Here is a 23,677-nt window from a genome sequence, read left to right on the forward strand (position 1 = left end):
TCTGACCTCACTTAGCCTGAGCACCAGTTTTCCACCCACTGAGCTTTAACTCAGCCGGTGACACTTCTTCTGCCTCCCTGTGGATCGCTTGTCTGACTTGTGTATTTTATCTTATTTGTGTGTGCAATGTTCCTTGTATTAAATCTCTGCAGTCCATAAATAAAGTGTTGGAACTTTTTCACTGCCTGCACATTATTGTGCTTCTGATGCTTGCTGCATGTTAAAAAAAAAAAAAAAAAAAAAAAAATCATGTGAAATCAGACTCACACTCAAGTTTGTCCTCGGGACGCCCGCCTTCCAGCAACGAGAGATAACACACAATGTCCTTGAGTTGCACTGTATCCAGAGGCCTGGGTAGGGCGGGCGTCTTCAGAGGGGTTGAGTTGCCTTTGATCAGCTTCAGTCCTGTAGGGAGACACAAATGAAAGGTCAAAAGAGCCTCCACAATGCCTCTAATGTTTGCCCAACATCCTGCTGGTTAGGACGCCTCACGTCGGTCAAATGGATTAGATGCGAGTGGTCTCTAATCTAAAGGCGAACAGCAGCAGTTCTTCAAGCCCATCACTAGGTTTATAATGTTAAAGATCAACATGCTACACATCAACAAAGCTGTTTGCAGAGTAAGTATATCACATAAGGTTTTCCTCAGGGTTGGTTTCTATATTGCACTCACCAAATTAAGCACTTAGAAAAACAAAAAGCATTTGTAGTTCACATAAATAAAAAACTTGGATGTTTTATTCACACTGGACAAGAGGAACACACGAACCTCACAGACGGAAATGAACCAAAATATGTTTGCTAGTCACTGACATAAATGAAAAAAAGAAAGAAAGATTTAACAAATAAACCCTCTGATAATGTCATAACAGTAGAGACTCCTGTTTAGAGTGATGGAACTTGCCTTTGTGTTTGTATTCGAACAAACTGAAAGTACATTGGATCAATGATGGGCTATCGACACATCCACACTGATCCAGGTCAACACGCACACTCTAAACTCTGAACACTAACTGCAGTATCCCTGGTGTGCATGAAGCAATTTAGGAAGGATGTTTTATGACAGTTGACAAACTTCATTTAACCACATTTATATTTACTCTTGCAAGCCCTTAAACTGAATTACAGGCACTTATAATCAGATAGTTATGCATCAACACAATCCATGGTCGATACAAAAGTCACACAGCAAAAAAATAATAAAACCTAAAAAAGATCAACTATATTATAAATATATAATATTGGGTGGAAAAAAATAGCTATTCTGCAATTACTAAAGCAATCCTACTAAAGAATTTATTTAAAAAAAATTTGCTTGAAGATCCAAAAGCATCAAATTCTTAGAGTAATCTTGTAAATGATCCTTTATGTAGTTGATCAATTATTATCTTAGCAGTACTTACATCATCCTAAAGGTAAAGTGTGTGAGAATTACTAACATAGAATGGTACAAACGGGCATAAAAAATACTTCAAATGCCAAGCACAGCTGTGAAAATACAGTGGCTGTCCATGGCCAAAATTCTTCCAGACATACCCATGTTTTCTGCTGTGAGTGGACCCAGCATCTCAGGTGCAGCAATGACTGTACTACAGGTCACTACTTCAACACTGTGTGTGCGTGTACTGTCTTCTTCTATGGTCCTTTTCAGGTGTTGCTTATCCCAAACGGTGCTCTAGCACCGATCAGACAATAGAAACACAGTTTTAATGGTATATAATATTTTCTGTAATTTTCCTTTGATTTTGTTGTACGCTGCACCTTTAACCTCAATAAAACACTGGTGTGCCTAAAGTGAAGATAATTATCCCGAGGGAGCATTTTGAGATGGTAATCCGGTAAGGCCTTGTAAATGGAGGTTAGTGGGTCCTCTATTTATTCGTTTTCACATGATACAAAATGCTACTGTGCGTCTTTTAATTGGCACACAGTGACCACATTTCTCCAGTTTCAGCGTCCCTTCTCTGAGTGCCTGTTCCTTTTAGAATCCATTTTAAATGGATTTAATTTGTTTTTAAATCCACCCATGGGCTTGTGCCATCCTACCGCTCTAAAATCCTTCACCGTTACACACCTGCATGGTGTCTAAGCTCAGTTTATCAGCTGCTTTTGAGTGTGCCAGGAATAAAGTGGAAACTCAGAGGGGATGGTGCTTGTATCGTAACTGCTCTGAAATTATGCAACAACCTGCTTCTGCACATCAGACAGGCCTCTGCATGTTTGTTCTCTTTTACCTGTTTTTGAGATGCTGACAATATATATGATTTTATATATTTTAATTTGTTTTTATTTATTTAATTTTATAGTTTTTTTTTTGTAATTTATTTAAATTATTTTCATTTATTGTGTATCTTTCCTTCTGTGCAGCACTTTGTTGTTTTTAAAGCACTTTATAAATAAATTTGAATTGGGTTTGAATGCTGTAGGTTTTTGCTTTGAAATCACAAATAACCTTTTCCTTCTCAAAGTAGCACTATGTAACTTTCTGATTTAAAATATGTTTCTGACTAGTGTTGATGGCACAGTGACATTTATCATGCGCTTTCCTGGAAACATCGTTGCATAGCAGCATCCCGAGGCAGAGGAACAGCCCTTCACAGCTTCATTTTTCCAAGATGCTGCTTCACTTTTCAGTAGCATTTCACTTTACAGAACCGCATCATACACCATCGACACACTGGCTGTTTTTAACATGCACCCTGGCTGATTTAAAGAAACACAAGAGGACATTATTGGAAGATATGAGGAAAAGAAAGAGGAAAAAAAAGACAGAACAAGAGGTAAGACAGAGTCAACATTGAACTGACTTTCACTGGCTGGAGAACGCCCAGAGTACAGGTAAGATGCAAGATAGATGCTGGATTAGTTGCTGTTAGGGGGCACACTACTGAGAAAATTTGCCATGGTTTAGTTCTGCTTCTTTCTTCTTCTCAGACATAAAAAATATGCATATAGCTTTCTTTCTGGCCTGATGCAATGCGTATCTTACATCATGATCATCTCTGTTTTGAAAGCTTGTTTTTAAAGAATGCTTCAGTTCTGTATTAAGGTGTTACATAAAGTAACGCTTTCTTAAATGCTTTTACTGAATGTTTGGGTAACACTCCATCCACCCCAGTCTCCTCTATCTGAGGTCATTGTGGTTTTGTAAAAACCTCACTTTGCTGCCTCTTTTGTGTCTTCCTTTGTTGCACAAGACTATTTTGTCACTGGAACCTAAACATGTCATTTTGCAGCTCTCACTGATTCTCGGTAGATAGTAGCAGTGAAAGTAGTGTCAGCACACAAGACTGTTGGCTGAACCACCACTGATTTAATGTGATATGGTTTCACTTTGATAACAGTCATTACCACACGGGGATGAGATTTTAGCATAAACGCTGCAAACAAATATGACTACTGCCAAGACAATTGGCAGCTACTACACTGCAATCTGTATTGTATGCCACCTGGATGGACTTTGCAGAGAAACTGGATAGACTGTCTGATGGCACCAAACAAACAGTGAAAAGTAAAGAATTTAAATTTTCTGGACTTGGCAGAGTAAAGTGGTTTATTTAAAAAAAAAAAAAGTATTCAGTATTCACTGAATAAATGCTTTAAAGACATTGACATGTAGGCTAAACTATAGCAATGGAGTGGTTTCTTTCAAGAACTATGACACGAACATGCTGTTTTTCCAAAGGGACGGTCAGTCAGTGAAAATAATTTTCTTTTTACACTTACCAGAGACTCGAGGTTTGTCAGAAGATGAGGGACTGGGTTTGGGTCCCTTGTTGCTAAACGACAAGAAGAGGTGTTGGCAGAATTCTTCAGGGAGTTCACTCTCTAGGAATGTTTGCATGAAGACCTTGAAGCCTTCAAAGTCTATCTCCTGAAAACCAAAACAGAAATAGGAGATGTCTGTTACGGAAATCAGTCTTGGACCACAGGTTTTAACACTTTTGTATGTGAAAAACGTTTTGGCTGAATACTGGGATCAGTGGTAATATGTGGCTATATTGGTGAATCATTTTGTCTTACATTTTGTCGTCTTGCTCATGCATGCAAGCTGTATATGTCTTTTTCATCATGCTACCTCCATGTGTTTTAGTTTTGGATCAAAAATCATTCCAAGTTTTTAAATGACTATTTTCCCATCCCAGTGCTACAGGTTGATAAGTGTCTTTATAAAAAATGAGGTTGGGCGAAGCTTGACCTAGCATCTTCACATTTTTAAGTTGTATTAATGTTTTCACACATTTTATGAAAGCCTTCTGTATTGAGTCTTGTTAACCATCATTTACTCTTTATCATGGAGGAACACCCACCCATTGTTCTCTGAGGATATCCAGGTCTTTGTATGTAGCCAAACTTATATGTGTGCTCATTTTCTCAGAATACACCAAACTCTTTATTTGACCACAATTAAAGTTCCAGATACATGATATCTTTTGGTTTGTTTAAGCAGCCTAAGGCAGTGGTTTTCTTTTGACTTGATTTATTTGACTTAATATCGTAGGTTCACAGAAACAGTTTTCAAAAGTAAACTGTATTCATGGGATCATCTTTGGATTTTGAATTTTCAATTTTGAATTATGTCCACTGTTTAATAATGTTTAAGATTATATATATATATATATATATATATATATATATATATATATATATATATATATATATATATATATATATATACATGTATATATATGGATTAACACCAGTCTAATTCAGGGTTGTGGGTTCTTCATTTTAAAGAGGAACATTTCCCTCAAACCACAACAGAATCTGGACTTTAAACAAATTAAATATTAACAAATATATGATTCTTTTGATTGATTTAGTTAATGTCTGCAAACTGAATAAATTGATAATAATAATAATAATAATGGTTTCAGACATATGATAAATCTCTATTGTTGAACATTTATATATTCATTGGGGGGCATTACAGGTGTTTTATATTTTACATTGAGTAGTAGAAATAACCTAAATTTTTGTCTCACTAGAAGTTATTTTACTGCATCACTTCTACTTCATGAGGTAATTGGGGTTCAATTAAAAGGAATGAAGGCTGTGAAACAATAAGAAAGTGAATGAAGACATAAACCGTCATACAAGTTGTACAACAAGGATCTATGTCACCTTTCAGCAAAGCCAAACAAAGTTAAATAAATAAAGAGAAAGAGATAGAAGTTACCTGGTTGAGGATTTCCTGCTTCTACAACCAGGACCAGAAAAGAGAAAAGCAGAAACTCAACAGGCTTATTGATGCATTTCATCAGCTCAAACTTTAAAAAATATAGGTTATAGCTTTATTCAGCAAGCATTCATACAAACACACACACACACACACACACACCCTGCAAAATTTTATTAATCTGCCACTGAAATAAGGATGATATAGCTGTCACGCAAAATGATGTGTTTATTTATTCCAGATATTATTATTAATGCTTTTAGGTAAAACTTATTTAAAATGCTGGCTGTACCTACAGCACCCACACCTAGTTAAATCATAACTTCATAATATTTCATGTTCAAATGGTTGAGGCTCTGCAGTTGTTTAAAATCATTTACTAATTACTTATTTATGTAAAGATGTTTTTCAGCACAAGAAGGTGAAACTAGACCATAAACTGGTTATTTGATGGAATACAGCTTCAGCTTACCTCCTCTGGATTATATTTAGCCAACACACCATTTCCATGGAACTCCTGCAGCACATCCTTCAGTTTCTTGGTCGAGTCTGAAGAAAAACATTCAAGACATGTTGCTATGGTTTGGTTTTGTTTGATGTTCACTGTCATTTTACAATAGGCTATTATAATAAATATCTACATTTTACAAATAAACCTTCTATGAAGTATTAAACAATTAATTTAAGATCAGATTTTGCATTAAAAATAAACATTATATGGACACGTTTAAGCAAACGTGTCTGATACAAGTAAAAAACCTGATTGTAAGAGATCTTTCTGGACTAATAAAACAAACAAAAGAAGCATACAGTGCAATGAAATGCAACCTGACTGGCTCACATATTTTTATCTTGACTTGTATGTAACAACAAATTGATACAGCGAGTACATGTTTGCAGTATGTCATATACAGCTATACTTTGAAGGGATTATACTGCATAATGTAATAAAAAGAAAAAAAAAGGTAAACCACTGACTACAACATTAACTTGTCATTTTTTATAATAATTTCTTTGTGCCATAAACAAATACAATCCACTGACATATTAAACAGATTTTTCACCAATTATTCCAGAAACACAGGATGTAGATAAAGAAGAGCATTAAGATATACATAAGTCAAAATGTGCACACTTTCCCATTGAATGTAATGGTACTGTACAAAAATATAATAATCATACAAATAGAAGCCCTATTAGACTTAAGTAACAATCCATTTTCATGTCTGGTTTGTTGTGTATTTGTGAGTACATGTGTGTGAAGTCCAACCACCAGTGGAATGATTTAGAAAAAAATCACCTGAGTGACAAAAAGTTAAAATTTAGGTGTTGTATGAAAACATTTTTACTGGCTAATTGTGCAGCAAGCATGACTAAGGTTTGGAATATTCCTCAGGTTAACAATTTTTTTGTCTCTCATACAGTCTCTCATATGAAGGAATCATTTCTTCCAAACCAGATGTTTATCCTTAAATGTTCTTATATTGATGTTTCAGTTAAAGAGGCAGAAACTTGGGGGGTGGGGGGTGAAAGAGAGAGTATGATCGAGTTTGTGTTCTTATATAAATATATTAACAAGTTGTTTTTATTTAAATTACTTTGCACTGTTTTTGTATGAAAAGTGATTTATAAATAAAGTTTGCTTTTTGATTTGATTTAAATTGATATGAGGTCCCATGTTTATTTGGCTCGCATCAGTCACCAAGCTGTTAATCTGATCTCAACCTCCCAGATGTGAATCAAGTACAAAACATGCACACAAGTCTTATACTGAATGATGTATGGAAGGTGATAATAATAAAATGTTGTGATAGTACTAAACCAGAATGGCCATGGTTTCAACTTTCTTCTCCCTATCATCGATGAGAGAGCTTTAGAAGACAACACACATACTCTGCTCTCATTATTTGCCTTTCTGCCTGACTATGGAGGAGAAACACTGTTTCCTGTTATAACTTACTTTGTCTTATCAATCGCCTTCACACCATATGCACTGTTCTCTCTAATCCCAGAATTAGTTCTGATTGGTTGGTCTTAAAGGCTTCTCTGTTCTAGGTGTGTGTTTAAGCTCTTCACGCTGTTTGTCTTGTGATACAAGCACTGCTATATGCATGCCATCTGCATTTGTCCTTTGATAATCTGACCTCATGAAGCCTTGTATCAGCTCTTCATACCACAGAACTGAGTACTTCTGACCTTCTCTCCTTTCCTCAGGTCATTTAACTCAAAATAAAGCACATCAATGTATGCTAATAATTTTAAACAATGAAAATATTACCCAACATATCCATACATTACAAGCAGCCAAAATAGATAAAAAGATAAATGAGTAAACCTATATTTATGACAAACCAATACTCCATTTATCCATCTTTATACTTGCTTTATACACCTCAGAGCCATGTAAAATAGTACAAAGGGCCTGGTGGAGCCTGGACAGTCTATTACAAGGATAATTCAGAGGTTAAAAAAGAAAGAAAGAAAGAAAAGAAAGCAAACAAAATTGTCATTAAAATATCCTTCTTGGTTTAGGATTTCATTATCTTTGTAACTGGTGCAATGAAGTTATTTTGAATTGCACAAAGACAGACTTTGTTAAACCCCTGGCAAGAAACCTTTTTCCAGATTCTCCAAAAATCCTGTTCAATAACCAATAGTGCTGTGGACTAAAAAGTAAACTTTATTTATTTGTTTTTATTTGAACACACCTCAGGAATGATTGCACAGTACTACGGGCCATATACGCCCTTTTTATATCAGCTTGTAGCTAAAAGCCATAGTCAGCCTTTCAGAAACACCCAGGAGCTTTTCTGTACGAGGACAATGACCTTCATAATAACAACACAAAATCATCACATATGCACCAGTTATTACAACTTTAGACCCTCACATTTTGGGGCTAATGCTAAAACAAAACATATGGAAAAGTGATACTGCTAAAATTTGAAATGCAAGAAAGGCTTGGAACAATTGTTTGTTAAGAAAAAAGACAGCCTTCAGGCTAACGCTGCCAAATGTGCAAAAATCACTGGCATCTTTGCAGCTGGACCCCTTTAGCACAGGTTACTGATGATGACGGTGACCAGCACACTGAGAACACATAAAGCCCACAGAAAACACTCAAACCAAAACCTTCTTGCTGTTTAGCAACAAAGATAGCAACAGTCTTTCTGTGCTAAGTTATCTGTGCAAGGTTAATTCTCTCTAATTTACAAGCTAGCGAACTAAAGCTTTACCATGTAAGGTGACAAAAGCTAGCTGCACAGCGCACATTTGTTAAAACAGTTAGTGTTAGCTAACAAAGAGGATAGTATGCTAAACAAAAACTTGCATGTTATGTTGTTCACATAGAATGGGTTTCAGATGGGATGCAGGTAATGAAAACATGCAAAATTGATAGTAGCACTGCAGTGCAAGCAGCTGTTTACATGTTAGATTTATTCAATCGTACATGTAAACAGCTGCTTGCACTGCATGTCTCTAATGGCATCAGGCTAGCAGCAGTGTTGAAAGACCTCTAGCAACAAAGTGCAAAGTTAAGGCCTGACACATGCTGAAATGATGCACCACCTTCTCTAATTTGACAGCTTGTCTTTAACTTTTGTCTTGATTTATCCTCTTCATAGTGGTGTCTCCAGCATTGTAAAACTTTGATGTTTCATGCAGTGCAATACTGTATAAAACACTTCTTTGTTTATTGAACTCAATAAATGAAGGCAAACTTTACAACATTAAAAATAATTAGCCAAACAACACACTGGATCAGTTCTCAAATGGTTTACAGCCTAATTTTTCTCTGATGGAGGTTTATATTGTATCTTTTAAGGTCATTGTTTTTTTGTTTTTTTTTGGTAACTTAAAACATCTATCAAGCTCACAAACAATTCTGTCAAATGTGAAATTGTGGAAAAAGTTATTACATGTCCACACTATTTTAGCTTTTTTGTGCTACATGAAAAACAACTCCAGATGAACACGAAGTTGCAGCATTTCAACAAATATTAGCCGTTGGTCATCACTGTCAGTAGGCATACCTGTTGCTGCATATTTAACAAGTGGAAGGGATTGGAGGATGGCAACACATACACACAAACACAACTGTCGCTATTTCTTTGTGCTTTCTTTCATTTCATAGATTCACTCATTTCAAACAACCTTGTTAAGGTTAAAACTAACATGGTTAAAGTAAGAAAAACATTGTGTCATGCATTAAAACACAGCGGAGAATCTAGCATAATTTTCCCAGATTATCGGCTGGTGTCTGCTTGAGAAAAATGCCTCTGAAAATGTGTGTATTTAGTTATCTTTAAAAACAGCTGATATTCTGTGTCTATCTGAAAGTGCATCTGAGCTCTCCTACTCTTAAAAGCAATTTGTCGCCTCCTGCACTAATGGCTTCGGATCTATGATTTTCTCAGAATCCATTTTACCAATAGTGACTTGAAATAAATACCCCACAGTTGACTGAATATGTGTCATCATTACTGACCACCTTTATTAGTGCACCATCAACACATAACCATTACAGAGCAGAGTGATTATGAGCCCACTGATAGCCTGTCATGCTGCAGCCACTGTTGAACAACCATGTGTTTTCTCAATCAGGGTAATGATTTAATTAATGCATGGCATGCAATTAGAGGACACAACTCATTTGATGTTCTTTACGTTCATAAACAGTTTTTTCTTTTTGCCCTGGAGGCAAAAACAGTTCTGCTTTTGTTGAAATTACTGGAACTAGTTACATTAGTGGTTATATTACAGAAAGAGAGACTGTAATTGTGTCGGAGCTGCCTAGAAACAGAGCCATTAAAATGTTATGAAAGTGTGCACAGCTCGCCTTAATAAGAAGAAAAGGGGATGATACAGTAGAGGAGAGATGAAGGGGGATATGAGGAAGGTGAAGTGCTTAGATGAGAGCAGGAGGTTTTATAACCAGCTGCAGAGTGCATGTGGAGTCACCCAGAGCTCATGGAAACGTGATTATGCAAAATCTGTCGTGCACCTGTGTGTACATGAGCACACACATCAGCACTTTTCTCTTGCTGATTTGATAATTTGATTTTTCATTATGTGGGCTGCAGTTTGTACCAGCACGGTTGTAATTTCAGGCATTTGTGAAGATTCGTGTCTATAAAACAGGTTTTTCCTTCATTCAAACTTAAAATAGCAGCAAAATGTGTGAAAACGCAAGAAAACAACAAACAGAAGCTCACTGACTCCTGACTGTAGCATCTGCCAAGAGTTCTGCAGAGTAAAGAACAATGTTGGCACAGAATCAGAGCAATTAAAGCGAAAAAAAAAAGTCATTATCAAGTAAAACATTTCTACAAGAGATCCTGGGTGAGAAGCATTCATTATTAAGATTCATAATCTTATCTGCTCTGAATAGCAAATAAAAGAGGTAATGGTTAAAATGACTCGTAAAATAGCTCTGAAATATGTTCAACTACGAAAGTACAGTTTATCTACTTGCTATTATATAAATACAGCTGGTATAAAAGCACTTAAAGCTAGACCCTTAACATCCATTTTCTTTTCCATAGATGGTTTATTTGTCTTTCTTCAAATGATTTAGTGTGGCTACCATGTTTTTCTTCACTTTCAAAGCCTGTCCTTATCTATGTGTGGGTGGTGCACAGAATCTTTTGGTGAGCCTTCCAGGTAGCATCATATTTTCCATTCCTGGTGCCATTTTAAATGATGAAAAACATCAACATCTCAGAGCGTAACATAAACTAAAGACATCCAGAGCACAGTTTGGTAAGTTTGACAATTAATCATTCTGGAGCCCACCTCAAAGATTAAACACTTTAGTAGCTTCCTTCAAGACAAACTTAGGGCCAGGACATAAAGAGCCAAAATCACCACAACAAATAAAGAGCTTGTGTTTATGTGCAGGGACTTCTGTGAATATTGTGTTTCTATTTACATGGAGGATTAATAAATAAACTAAAGCAGAGATTCTTCCAACTTTCCAACAACTCAAAGTAATGGAGTGCAGTATTTCCTCTCAATAAAAAACTGGAAAAGATATCATTAGGCCACCATATGAAAAAAAGAGTAAATACAAGGGGAAAACATGATTTTCTTATTTCTGCAGGAATTATATTTAAAAAAATTAATAGAGCATCAGTGTTTGTTTTGGGATGAGTTAGTCTATGTCTATGTGTTAAAGAATTAGATGCCCCTCAAAACAGCTACAATCGTGTTTTTAATCTGCTTTGTAATGAGCAAAAGATGTGTACAGAGTCTATATTTTTTATAAAAAGAGGCAAAGCTGCTGCATGTAAGAAATTGAACAACTGATCCAAATATCTAAACATCTACTATATGTCTACTTAAATCTTGCAGATTCTGAGTTGAAAAGTGCTACATACTTTTCTATGCCTCTAGCATCTGCCTGCTTACCATCCGTGCAGCCTTGTCTCACAAGAAGATGTGCATGGATATGTTTGGCTTCATCTGTTGTAATGTTAAAATGTGATTGAAAAATCATTGATATTTTCCATCGCTCCACTTTCTACCACTTATCTGGTGTCAGGTCGCAGGGCAGATGCCTAAGCAGGGAAGCCCAGACTTCCCTCCGGCCACATTCACCAGCTCATCTGGGGGGATCCTGAGGAGTTCCCAGACCAGCCGAGAGATGTAATCCCTTCAGAGTGTTCTGGGTCTTCCCCAGGGCCTCCTTCCGGTTGGGCATGTCTGGAACACCTCACCAGAAGGCATCCTGACCAGATGCTCCAGCCAACATTTTCATCAGTCTTTTTTTAATTTATTTTATTAATTCCTTCGAGCCCTGTGACAGACCAGTGATCTGTCCAGGGTGTGTCCTGCCTCTCACCTGGTAATTACTAAGATAGACTCCAGCTTCCACGTAACCCTGCATTCCGCCACTTGCTTATCACACAATGATTTGTAGGCACACTACCAACATATAGAGTATCACTTTGGCTGGACAGCCCTCTTACACATATTTACCATGTATGCAGCAATAACAGCATTAATATTTATTTGGAGTTATAATCTTTAAATATTTTTTTCCTTTCATGCATGAACTATGACAACCTCAATCAAGTTGTTTTAGACATCTTTAGGCATGAGAAAAAATATTTTGAACATCTACTTTGCAAAGAATTTTTTATTTGTCCACTTTAGTGGACTACATACATTTTGAACACAAAATGTATTTGACAAATTAATGACTTTTTTATATATATATTCAAAAATAAACGTAGAAATAGTCTTAAACTGATGTGTTAGACATTTGAAAATGCTAAAATTGTTGCTGAATCCTCATTCTCTGCCCTCTGCTCATGTCTCATCCATCCCACATTCAGGTCTTGAAATATATTTTTTTAAAAACTAAGTGAAACTAAACAAAGATCATTGATGACTGAACTCAGTAATGTACAAAAAAGGAATAATGAGGCTGTCACATAACCCTTCTTCCATCTAGACAGCTTCATCTACACATGCTTGAGCTAACCTTTATATACTCTTAAAACAATAATGAGACCACATCACGTAGTAAATTATATGCTCATTAACATGAATAGTGAGAATTTTCTACAATAAAGGTTGCTTGTTCAGGACTCATTCAAATGTAATACAGAAGCAACTCTTAAGTTATGTATACTTTTTCATCCCCTAGAAAGTATTCCTTGGCAAAGCAGCAGGACACAAAGCACAAAGACACTGAATGCAGAAGAACTTTGTTTTTCGTGTGCATGCAGCATTGAAAACATGTTTGCATTTTTTTTGCTTCTGGAAGTTTGAGTCAGTGGTCTCCAGGGCCAGGGGGACCTTGGACACTGCTCTGCATTTCAGAGGAGGTGGGGTGGCACTGGGTCTTCCCCTAGTCTTTTTCTGGATGGAACCTTCAATGTCATCATTGCTAAAACACAGGAGTTCTTCCTTTACTGGCAGCCATTAATCCTACCTTCCACTATCAGCATCCTCACTTGACAAAGATTCCTCCACAACCCTGTGGTTCTTTCTGTACTGATTACGGATTTCAGCTGATTAATAATAAGTTACTTCCAATCTAAAATAAACCCAATTTGGATGTTATCAATTTTTTTACAACTATACAGATCCTTAGTTTCTAGTTTATGTTACTAATATTTTATCACCCGCAAGAGTTTTTGACTATAAAGGCAATGGCAGTCATTCCCAAGGTGACCTGCATTTCTGTCTGTCGATCAGCCATCTTAGTTTTAAGCTATTTTTTGCACGCGTACACCGGCTGGCCAGCAGGTGGCAGTATGTGGAGTGACTCATTAGTGTCCGTAGCGATGCAAGTATGTCCTCAACAGCCTTTCTTAATAGTAAAAAATAAATAAATAAATAGTTGCTGTTTACTGTAATGACCATCATGCATAAAAAGGTTATACATTAAATTTTAAAATGATTTGTTTTGTGAGCTTATAGTCTTCAACTCTCAAAGGAAAAATCTCTCTCTTTAGCTGTTAAATAGTACATTTAGCAGCTATAGCTCTTAACAGTTATATCACTAAGTTCAGTGTTTTTGGCAGAAATTCTGTAGAAAATAGTTCTCTGCTGCTTGTGAAAAGGAGCCACTGAGACCTACAATAACAGATCAAACAAACAAGCTGAAAAACCAAACTTCTGAGTAGTTCATGAGTAAAACAAAGGAGAACTTAGTAACATTAACAATAAGTTGGATTGAGGTCATCTCTCACGTCTCCTAAATTCTGTACAATTGCAAGTTGCAACATTCAGCCTGTACAAGACTGATTTGATACTGAACTTAGTCAAATGAAACACATTTTTTGTGTAGCATATTCCTCTCCTTGCCTGAAGCAGAGCTGGGTCAAGACTTACTGAAGGAATAAAAAGAAATAATTGAAGCGAACTAGGAGTTATGTTTTTAGGTAGACCATAGTTTGCTTCTTTGATCTGCATCCGAGTTCAGATGAATGTTCACACCTCCCCAAATGAACCCTCCCAAGCAAACAAACTATGGTTCAATTAAAGATACACTACGCAACTTTTCAAACCTTAAAACTTTACTTTTCAGACTTGTGTGATGGCACTGTGACATTTATTGTGCACATTTCTGGAGTTGTCACTGCCCTTTGAAAATTGAAAAAAACTGGTTTAACACTATTAGTTACAAGCAGTGCCTGTTCATTCGATACCACCAGTTCTTGGTTGCCTGGGGGTTTAATAGCATCCATTATAGTTATTAGAAAAAAAAAAGAAAACCCCAACCCTTTGTAACATAGTCACTGGAGAATACCTCCTCTACTCACACTGTGTGTATTCCTGAAGCAAGGCAAATTCAGCTGGGGTCAGGGTGACCCATTTGTCCTGGTTGCTCATTATGTTCAGGCCACGATTTTGTATCCACCGAGCATTCCTTGGACGGCAACACACACAGCAGGGCGTCTCACACTGAAAAACATCAGATCACCAGCTCCGTTAACAAGAACAGACATCACTCCCTTTTTTTCAGTAAAGGGCAAAGAAAATGGCAAATCAGGTTAGATGCAGCGACTCTGTAGCTGTATATTCTTAGGGAGTCTTGTTCTGTTTGATGATGGAGGAGATAACAAATCAAAATAGTTGCTTGCACTTATTAGCAGACCTTCCCCAAAATCTGTCTCCAAAGGCAAGAATGTGGCATTCCCACCCCAGTCATCAATGCTGGGGTGGGAAATCAAAATCTCATTTACTGGTAGATTTATGTTCCTACCTTCATATAAAAGCCCAGATTGTTCATCATGTTCATTTAAGCATTACCATTACAGAAAGAAGAAGACTGTTTCAGTTGCAGTAGTGGTACACAAACAGATGGATGGACAGACAAGACAAATTTAGCTTAAATTTCAATGCAACATTGACAATATTACCTATACCCACATTTACATTCTGAATTGGGAAAGTTGGAATGTCCATTTTGTGACATTTTATTGTGATTATCACTGAAAAATATAGAGAGCATTTTTAATGCATGTGTTCTATTTTTAGAAAGGGAACAACCTGAAAGAAACTGAATGCAACATCAGCTCAACTCTGGTTTAGAATGAAGCATCACAAATGCAACCAGTGAAAAGAAACAAAGAAAAGCTCTTTTGGGTGCAATAAAAATTAAAAGCTGTGCTAATGCTGCTTTTCACAATGTTCCCTGCAACAGCCTCACTTGGTTTCCATGATGACAACACGAGCCCATTCAGGCTAAATGGGCTTCTGTATGAGTGTGCTTATATTTTTTAACTGAATTCAATATTCAGTGTTTTATTAGAGGTAAATTAACTGTTTTTAAACATTTTTTTTTTAATTTGAGTCTAAAGCTGATAAATCACCTTTTAAGCACCGACAGAAAAAATGTTCTAGACTCTGCAGCTAAAAACTGCACTTTAACAAAAGCTGTACACAGCAATAATCATAAATGTGCAAATAAATTCCAGGTTTTATAGGATAATATAATCAAACTACATTTCAGGTGGAACTTGAATAAAAATCTGAGCAGTGTTAAGTTGCCTCATATATTTGCCATTTGATAAAAGCCAGGCATCACTGCTCAGCTCAACACAAATATGCTGCATATGCTTGTTAGAAGTGTAGTACATCATTCACTGTGGCAGTTTTGCTGTTATGATTCAATCAAACTTGTTTCCCCCGTTTTGTGTGCAGCAAATGTGCATTTAATTGTGTTTGAGTAGCTCTCACTCAGGCATCTACGTGGCTGTGTGAATGTGTGCGTATGTCCCAACACCAGCAAGGCATTTGACCCAGTTACTGGCCTCAGAAAGCCCAGATCAACAAGTGGATGTTCACCCACAGTTAGAATAGATGTGTCTATTTGTGCCCCTGTATGTAAATTATGTAACGGGTTTTCTTTAAAAAATTACTGATTTGTCTTTGTGTTTATGCAAGTGCATGTGTGTTTGTGTTATTGTGTGCAGAAAATTCCCTCATGCAGAATTTTAGCACGAGGCGATGATTGCATGAACACAACCTTTCTAAATAATTAAAGGATCATTGTTGTTATTATACTGTACAAATAAAGGAAAGTAACAACACAATCTGCATCCACCAGAGTTGCTGTGTTAACACTAGCTATGCAGGAATCAGCCTCCTCTGCATAAACTTTGATCTTCCTCTGGAGATGGAGCTAGAAGTGTCTGTTTTTTGTTTTGATTTTGCACAGACAGCAAAAAAGAAGCTGGTAGAAAATCTTGTTACTTATATTAGATCTCCTCTGAGTTTAAATCCAATACAGTACATTTAAAATCAAACTGATGTGTGCAATATTTTCCTTCAGTGCACTGCACTGTAATTATCCCCTCTCCTTCCAGTGTTGTCTTACTGCAGTGTAACCTAACAAAACACTTAGCTGGTAACCTCAACAACCAGAATCCAGCTTTGCAAATGCCATCAGAATAACTGCATTCCAGCAGCGCAATGTAGAGATAAAGCGTGGATCCGTGTGTTACGTGCACTGACGGGAGATCTTAACTGATGCCATGACACACACACACATGCAGTAGGTGGTGGCCACTGCGACACACAACACTGAATGAATGAGATGAGATATCAAAATGCCGCTCACCTGCAGAGCTGTAGATAACCACAAAGAGGGATGCAAGGAGTCCTCCAGGCAGATGTTTTCAGATGAAGCTACTCACACACATTCCTGTCATCTTCTCTCAACTGCAAGCCAGGTGGGGGTTGTAATTAGAGTGCGTATCTGTGTATGTGTCTGCACAAGAGCAGCAGCTCTCTCTGCTGCATGTCAGTGTAGGAATATGTGAGTGGTGGAGTGTTTGTTTTTCTCTGGCGGTGTCTGGTTAGAGCAGCATCGCCGAGGATGTGGAGTGGTGAGACAGAGAGATAGAAAGAGAGGGATGAGGGAGAGCAGAATAATCCAGCTCTGTTCTGCCTGCAGTGATCAGTTTCCATACTCCCGCTCGCTCACGTCACATCCCTCCATCCCTCCCCTCAGCCGCTCTGGTGCTCATCTTCCCCTCCCTTCCCTGAATGGCTTGGTCCTATGCTCTCTGGCTTTCTCTCTATTTCATCTCTCACATCCTCCTCCTTTCAAGACATCTCTTCTCCAGTCACTATGACAAGCTCCAGTCTGCCACATCAGGATCAGCATAGGACAGATGGTGATCCAGCATCCTATGGAAGATTATTTTTGAAGAACTTCAGAAGAAGTAAACAGATGATATACAGGGTGGGGGTTGATGTGAGAAGGAAAAATTTGTAGAGGGAAAATAGAGGGAAATGAAGGTGAAGATTAGCGCGGAGTGAGCCTTTTTGTGATGTACAAAATTTTGACTATAACATTTTTGAACCACAAACCCATCACAAAAAAGACCAAAAGTAGTGTACAGAAGCTGTACATTACAATGATCAACATCAATCATGCATTTCAGCCCAGAGCAAGGAGCTTTAAAGATGAAACAGCATGCTAATGCAAGCTACCGCTAACTACAACTAGCTAGCACTGGTCACTGTTAATGTTTACTTCCTTTATGTGAATTTATTTTCCATAAATACTTCCCAGATATCTTAACTGATATAGTGTACAGAAGCTGCGCACTACATCGACCAACACGGACTGTAGTGCATTGCAGGCCAGAGTCAGGAGCTTGAAAGATGAAGGAGCATGCTATTACTAACTAACTAGCTAGCACAAATAAGTGCTAGTGTTTACAGGTCCTTTTTTTTTAATTTCTTTTCCCTTAAAATATAACTTCCCGGGCCCCTCAACCATGAAGACACTTGTCTTTGTTCTGACAAAGCTGCTGGAAGTGACATATACTCAGAAACAATATTTAAAACTTAAGTTGTTCAGTCTTAACAAAAAACATGTTGGGGATATGATGTAATTTAGTTCACGTCTGAAATATGTCTGTGCAAGCTAACATCAGGGAAAATTGCTCTAAAAACAATATTCTCATAGGTAGGATTTTATAATCATTAGTGTATTTTATCATTTTTAATAAAGATTATTACAGCTACAGCCACAGTCAAGGCTTGTGTAGGTTGATACTGCACAAATAAAAAAGGAATATATGAATTTGTGTCTGAAATACATCAGTGTTGAGGAGAAAACTATCAGTCACAACTTGTTACCAACATCCTACAAAAAAGTTGTGCCATCACTGTCCTGCTGGCAATCATGTAAATGTTAAATGTATTTTCTAAAATATGTACATCTCTTAAGATAAAATTATCTTGGACTGCTTGTTTCTATGCTTTAAAAGTATTTTGACCTATAAAAGTCCATTTATCTCCATGAAAAGGAAATCGTTTTTCACTTCTGTGTGTGCAAATTACCCTGAATCTTATGCCCTTTTACCAAAACTAGAAGGTCATCTGTCTAATCGGGTTAGCAACAACTGGCATGTGATTTTAATTTACAAGGACATGAAATTTGTTATAAGAATATAGCAGCAAACAGTTTTGTGGTTTATACAAAATCAGTGTGAGACTTTTCCAACTGAAGGTGCTTCTAAAGGACCAACTGAGGAAAAAAGTTGACGTAACTTTGGTAAATGTCCATTAAATGCTTGATTTTAACATTTTCAGGTTTAAAGAAATGGCAGTATTTGATTGTTTTCAAGGACAGTTTGTCTCCTGCATGAAACAAATTAAAACAGTGTGATAATAAACATTCTTGTTTCTTCTCCAAAATTCAGGCAGGATGCAAATTTGTGCCCTTCTTGTTAAAGTCCTGAACCTTTTGATTCCTTGCACCATTCAGACCACAGATTCCTTTTCCCAGCATTAAGCATTTAATATAAACTGGCATAACAAGGCCTTCAAAGGAAATGTATGATTTGGGGACTTTAAAAATTCCCACATTACCAACTCTGCATTAGCCATTTTCTAAGGATTCATGAGCAAGTATGCAGTATAGTGTGTTGTTTTCAAGATCACACTGTTCCCAAAAAAACCTTCGGCAGGATATCTGAATGATACTTAATGACAGTTTCTCTCTTGCTGTCCTGCTTTTCAGACATGCTGTAAGAAGACGGAAGACAAAGGACTTGTGCTATGAGCATTTCCTGGGACAAATCTAATATCTCCAATTTATTTGCCTGCCAACCTTTAGATAACCTTTACATTGCTAACACTTTTTATATTTCCTCCCACCCACCGGAACAAATGTTTGAAGTGACCAACAAGCCTCATCATGGTCCATGAACAGTGACTCAGATATGTGCAGTGTGTTGGGGAAGAAGCTGACGAGCTTACCAATATGGTTTGTGTTTTAGTGCTGCCTCCAGGCTGTCTGTGTAGGTCATGTGGATATTTACGTTTGTGCCAGAGAGGCAGCTGAAGTATTGACATGTCCTTCACATGTGACTGGCAGAAGGTAACTGCAGGGCATTTGCTTCTCAGAATGTCCTTTCACTTTACTGTGTGCTTGACATTTATCTACAGTGGGACATTTGCATCCATTTAAGTTAAATAAATATGACAATCTTGGTTAAAACTGTGGATGATATAGATATTAAAGTTAGATATACCTTCAATTATTTATTTTTTTCCACACATTTGAACTTTTGGACTTAATCTCAGTCTACAAAAGAATGGAAGGCTGATAACTTTCTTCTGCTCAGTCAAAGTAAAACTGGGGTGGTCCCTCAGGTAGTTTTAACAGAAAGGTGATAGATTCTTCATTTTCATGTCATCTTCCTGAAAGCCATTTTTATGTAATCTCGATGTTCCCATGAGCTGATGTTTGAGCAAGTAAATATTTTAGTCCACTTCTCTTTTTATAGCATGACCAGATTTGAGTTGGTAAAAAAAGAGGACATTTAGTGTTGGTGATGGGGGAGGGAGGTAGTAAATACAAATCTACATTCAAGAAATCTAATCTATCTTTTACATTTTTTTTTAAGACCCACTTTGTTTTTCTCTAATTGCTTTACTTTTTTACCGTATTTTTTATATATTTTTTTACCTTTGTGAAGTGACATTTATTAAAAAGTGCAATACAGACACTTTAACTTTCACTCTAGTTTCATGTTATGAAATGAGAAAATGAAATTATGTGGACATTTTGTTTTTGCCTACAAAAACGAATTGAATTTAATATTTTGGTGACATGGGTGAAACACATAGGAAGGTTTATATAAAAATAAATAAATAAGCCCAAAACAAAATCTTCTTACCATTTTAAAGCCTAGTGTGAAACAATGTTTACCAGTGGTTAATGATATTTCAATAGGAATTTGTTGGAATTGCCCCAAAATAACAGATCAATGTCATGAAGCAAATCTAAAAGCATGAAGACATGGAAATCATTGGGGCAAGTTCTTCTAAATGCTGCCATTTCTCCTAAACAACTGCACAAGAAGATGTTTACTATTGTGCAAAAACTGCAAATAAAAAGTATGGATGTCAGATGTGCCCATCACACACGCACCAAGAGCATGAGGCCTGCATCATTATGACATCATTATATATGTAGGTCAGACACACTGGAGGCAGGTTGCATTAGCCAGCTCTCAAGCTTCACATAACTAATGCAGAGATCAATGAAAATTCAAATGAAATCTTTCTGGTTTCTATAAATAGAGTGATTTATGCAGTCATCGGTCTGTTGCAGTGTTTTCATGGATGTTCAATTGGAGTTGGTCTGAGGGGCAAAAATAATCTCATTAAAACCAATTTATTGAAGGTATGGATTTTCTTTCTATGCAAGCATCACTCAAATGAGGGACTATTAAAGAAGCAAAAATATGGCGAAAGGAAGGAAAACAAGTGAATCTTAAATCAGCATTGGACAAGAAAAAAAAAATTTTTATGACTGGCCAGCACCATGCAGGAGATTATGACATAATGGTTGAGTTGGGAGAATGTAGTAGATTATAGAAATACTTTATTAATAGAAATACTATGTATGTATGTATATGTTATGTTGAAATAACTGCTTTGTAGAATTATAGAAAAACTGGTCACAATGAAAGGAAGTCAACATTTACTGCAACCAAAATAAGAAACAAGCAGCAGTTTCCTACAGGGCACATAATTCTTATTACAACTGGACTTTTTGTCACTCGAAGGTAATTAATCCAAACCTAATTAGGAAAGTTAAGCTAGTTATCTGTGACCAATGTCCTGGTTATGTTCCATTAATTCTGTGATAAAATAAAAAGTCATTTAAATATTTCTGCTCTGGTTTATTTCAATTTTCCCCTCAAAACATATAAAGATGTTTCATTAAACTGCCGAACAAAGTTTCTTTCATGGATCAACACAACTTTAGTAAAAACATCGGACTGCACAGATATAAAGACGTGATTATGGATATTATTAAATCAAAATGGTTAAGTTTGGAGCCAAACTGCATCAGTCTGCAGTTTCCCACAGTCCTACTGTCACTTTAAGAATCAGCAGCACTAAAACCAAAGTTGCATCTCCTTCAACAACACTTTATGAAGCCTGACAGGTATGAGAGGACATGTCTTTAATTTAGTTGTTGTGAGGCTGCTTCCTGCAGGCATTTGGTTTTAGCTCTGGATTTTCCATCGATGAAATGTTAATGTGAGGGTGGTGAATTTTCTTCCCCTCTGCACAGGGTGGTTAATTGCTACTCATGCTACCCAGGAGATAAACTATAAGTAGATCTGCAAATGTAAAAGCTTTAAAAAAAGGATGGAAATGACTTCAGTTCCTGCTAAAAAAGTGAGCACTTATTCACAACATGTCAGGTCTTATTCCTTCAAAGCATAACCGTTATACCATGAAAAATCTGTTTTTTGAACATTATATATTTTAATTTCTGCTGATTATTTTAGTTAACACAAACTGTTAATGCTAATGCACTGCTGATGGCAGCATTTTGCATAGTTTGAAACCTGCTGAGAGCAGAATCAACCTTATAACTCAAAGTCACATCACCAGCACCACCAGCATGTCACCCAACCTGGCTGTCCAGAGCACATACATCAATTCTACCCCACTTTAGGTCCTTAGTGTTATAAATAGCAGCCTGAGAGTGTGTAGTGCGGCGCTGAACACCATGTATCATAATGGGACTATTACGTAAGGTTTTCTCCAGAGCTTCTAGAGATCCTGAACCTATAGACTTTTCTCCCTGTGGGGCTAAAGCCAAATTGATGCTGGGTTTGTAATAAAGAAAAACAGCTGGAGCTTCCTCCCTAAGTATGTGTCACCAGTTAGAAACCAGTAAGCATCAGCACAAAAGACAGGCTGAGGTTAATGTACAAACCCTTCACAATGTACTGTTAGTCTGCAGGCATCCACCATTTTCAGCAAATATCTCAAGATTTTTCAGAAGGAAATAGGTTTTTACCCCTTTACTCTGCAGTCTGAAAGATAAATTTATATGAGATGTCTAAATATCTATCTACCTATATGTATCTATATATAAATTTAAATAGACATAGATACATTTTCATAAACCCAATGATGCATGAATAAAAACGTGCCACATTTCTTTCACATACAATATTTTACTTAAAGACATGTACAGTGATGCTTTTTTTATTTTTAATCTTATTTTCCTATCAATTTAGTTTATTATTTTATTCTATAAAAATATTTATGAAACAAGGTGTTGCCATATTTCTATAATATCATTGTTCTAAAATACTCTCTGACACAAATAATGTAAAAAATAGCTGTATAATTATTATTTTTATAGAACCCCCTAGAGTTTAAACATACACACAACTATATGTACTTTTAAATAATTAATGTACATTTGAAAATGCATATTTAGACTAACATAATGAGATCAAAGAATACTGAATAGTCTTCAAGTATTAACTATTTCTGTTCTGTTGTTCAGATATTTGACATAATAGTAAACATTTTCCCAGCATTGGGATGGTTTTCTATTCATACTGTACACACACACACACACGACTGTAAGTGTATGACCAAAAAAAAACATAAGAAAAGCTTTTGTAGTCAGAAATCAAAATTAGCTCCAACAGGACTCTGGTTGCCTTTAACAGTGGTGAGTATCAGTATCCAGCTCTAGCCTGACAGCTGATAGTGTTTTAGATAAAAATCAATATGCAGCTTACATTTGTAACACAGGAAATAAGTAACAACCAATTCAATGAAACAGAGAGATCAGGACATTCTCTGCCTTATAATCCCTCCATTGTGATTTTGTATTAACTTTGTATTTAATAAGACAAAGCTGCTATTTTACAACCAGCATCATGATTCAGAGTAAAGTTCTTATGATCAGAGCTATTTATTGGCATCTTTGAACTGTAAGTGTACAACTGTTTTTTAAATGAGACTTCTGTTTAGTTTCAGTGTTCATGTGAAAAGATGAAAGAGGCTTCTTGATGGATACAAGAGACATTCAGAGGCCTCAATGTTGCCAAATCATGACAATAACTGTGTCAAGGATGTTTTTTGCATATTTGTTATTTACACTTTACTTTTCCCTTAGAGGAGGTGTTTTATCTTTGTATGTTTTGTTTTTTAAATCAACCCTCTATGGCATGAAGTTGTGATAGTTGG

General features: G+C 36.5%; 1 protein-coding gene across 1 annotated transcript in view; it reads right to left on the bottom strand.

Annotated features, from left to right (window-relative positions):
- Positions 1-14,594, bottom strand: part of dgkb (diacylglycerol kinase, beta) — a 77,051-nt gene extending 62,457 nt beyond the window's left edge. Inside the window, exons 1-5 of the mRNA XM_041988637.1 lie at positions 14,458-14,594; positions 5,652-5,728; positions 5,180-5,200; positions 3,727-3,874; positions 268-405 (exon numbers count right to left, since the gene is read on the bottom strand). Of these exons, the coding sequence (XP_041844571.1) occupies positions 268-405; positions 3,727-3,874; positions 5,180-5,200; positions 5,652-5,728; positions 14,458-14,527 (454 nt within the window). The 5' untranslated portion in view covers positions 14,528-14,594. The remainder of the gene's footprint in view (positions 1-267; positions 406-3,726; positions 3,875-5,179; positions 5,201-5,651; positions 5,729-14,457) is intronic.
- Positions 14,595-23,677: the final 9,083 nt, after the last annotated feature.

Source organism: Melanotaenia boesemani, chromosome 6, assembly GCF_017639745.1.
Source record: "Melanotaenia boesemani isolate fMelBoe1 chromosome 6, fMelBoe1.pri, whole genome shotgun sequence".
NCBI classification, from domain to species: Eukaryota; Metazoa; Chordata; class Actinopteri; order Atheriniformes; family Melanotaeniidae; genus Melanotaenia; species Melanotaenia boesemani.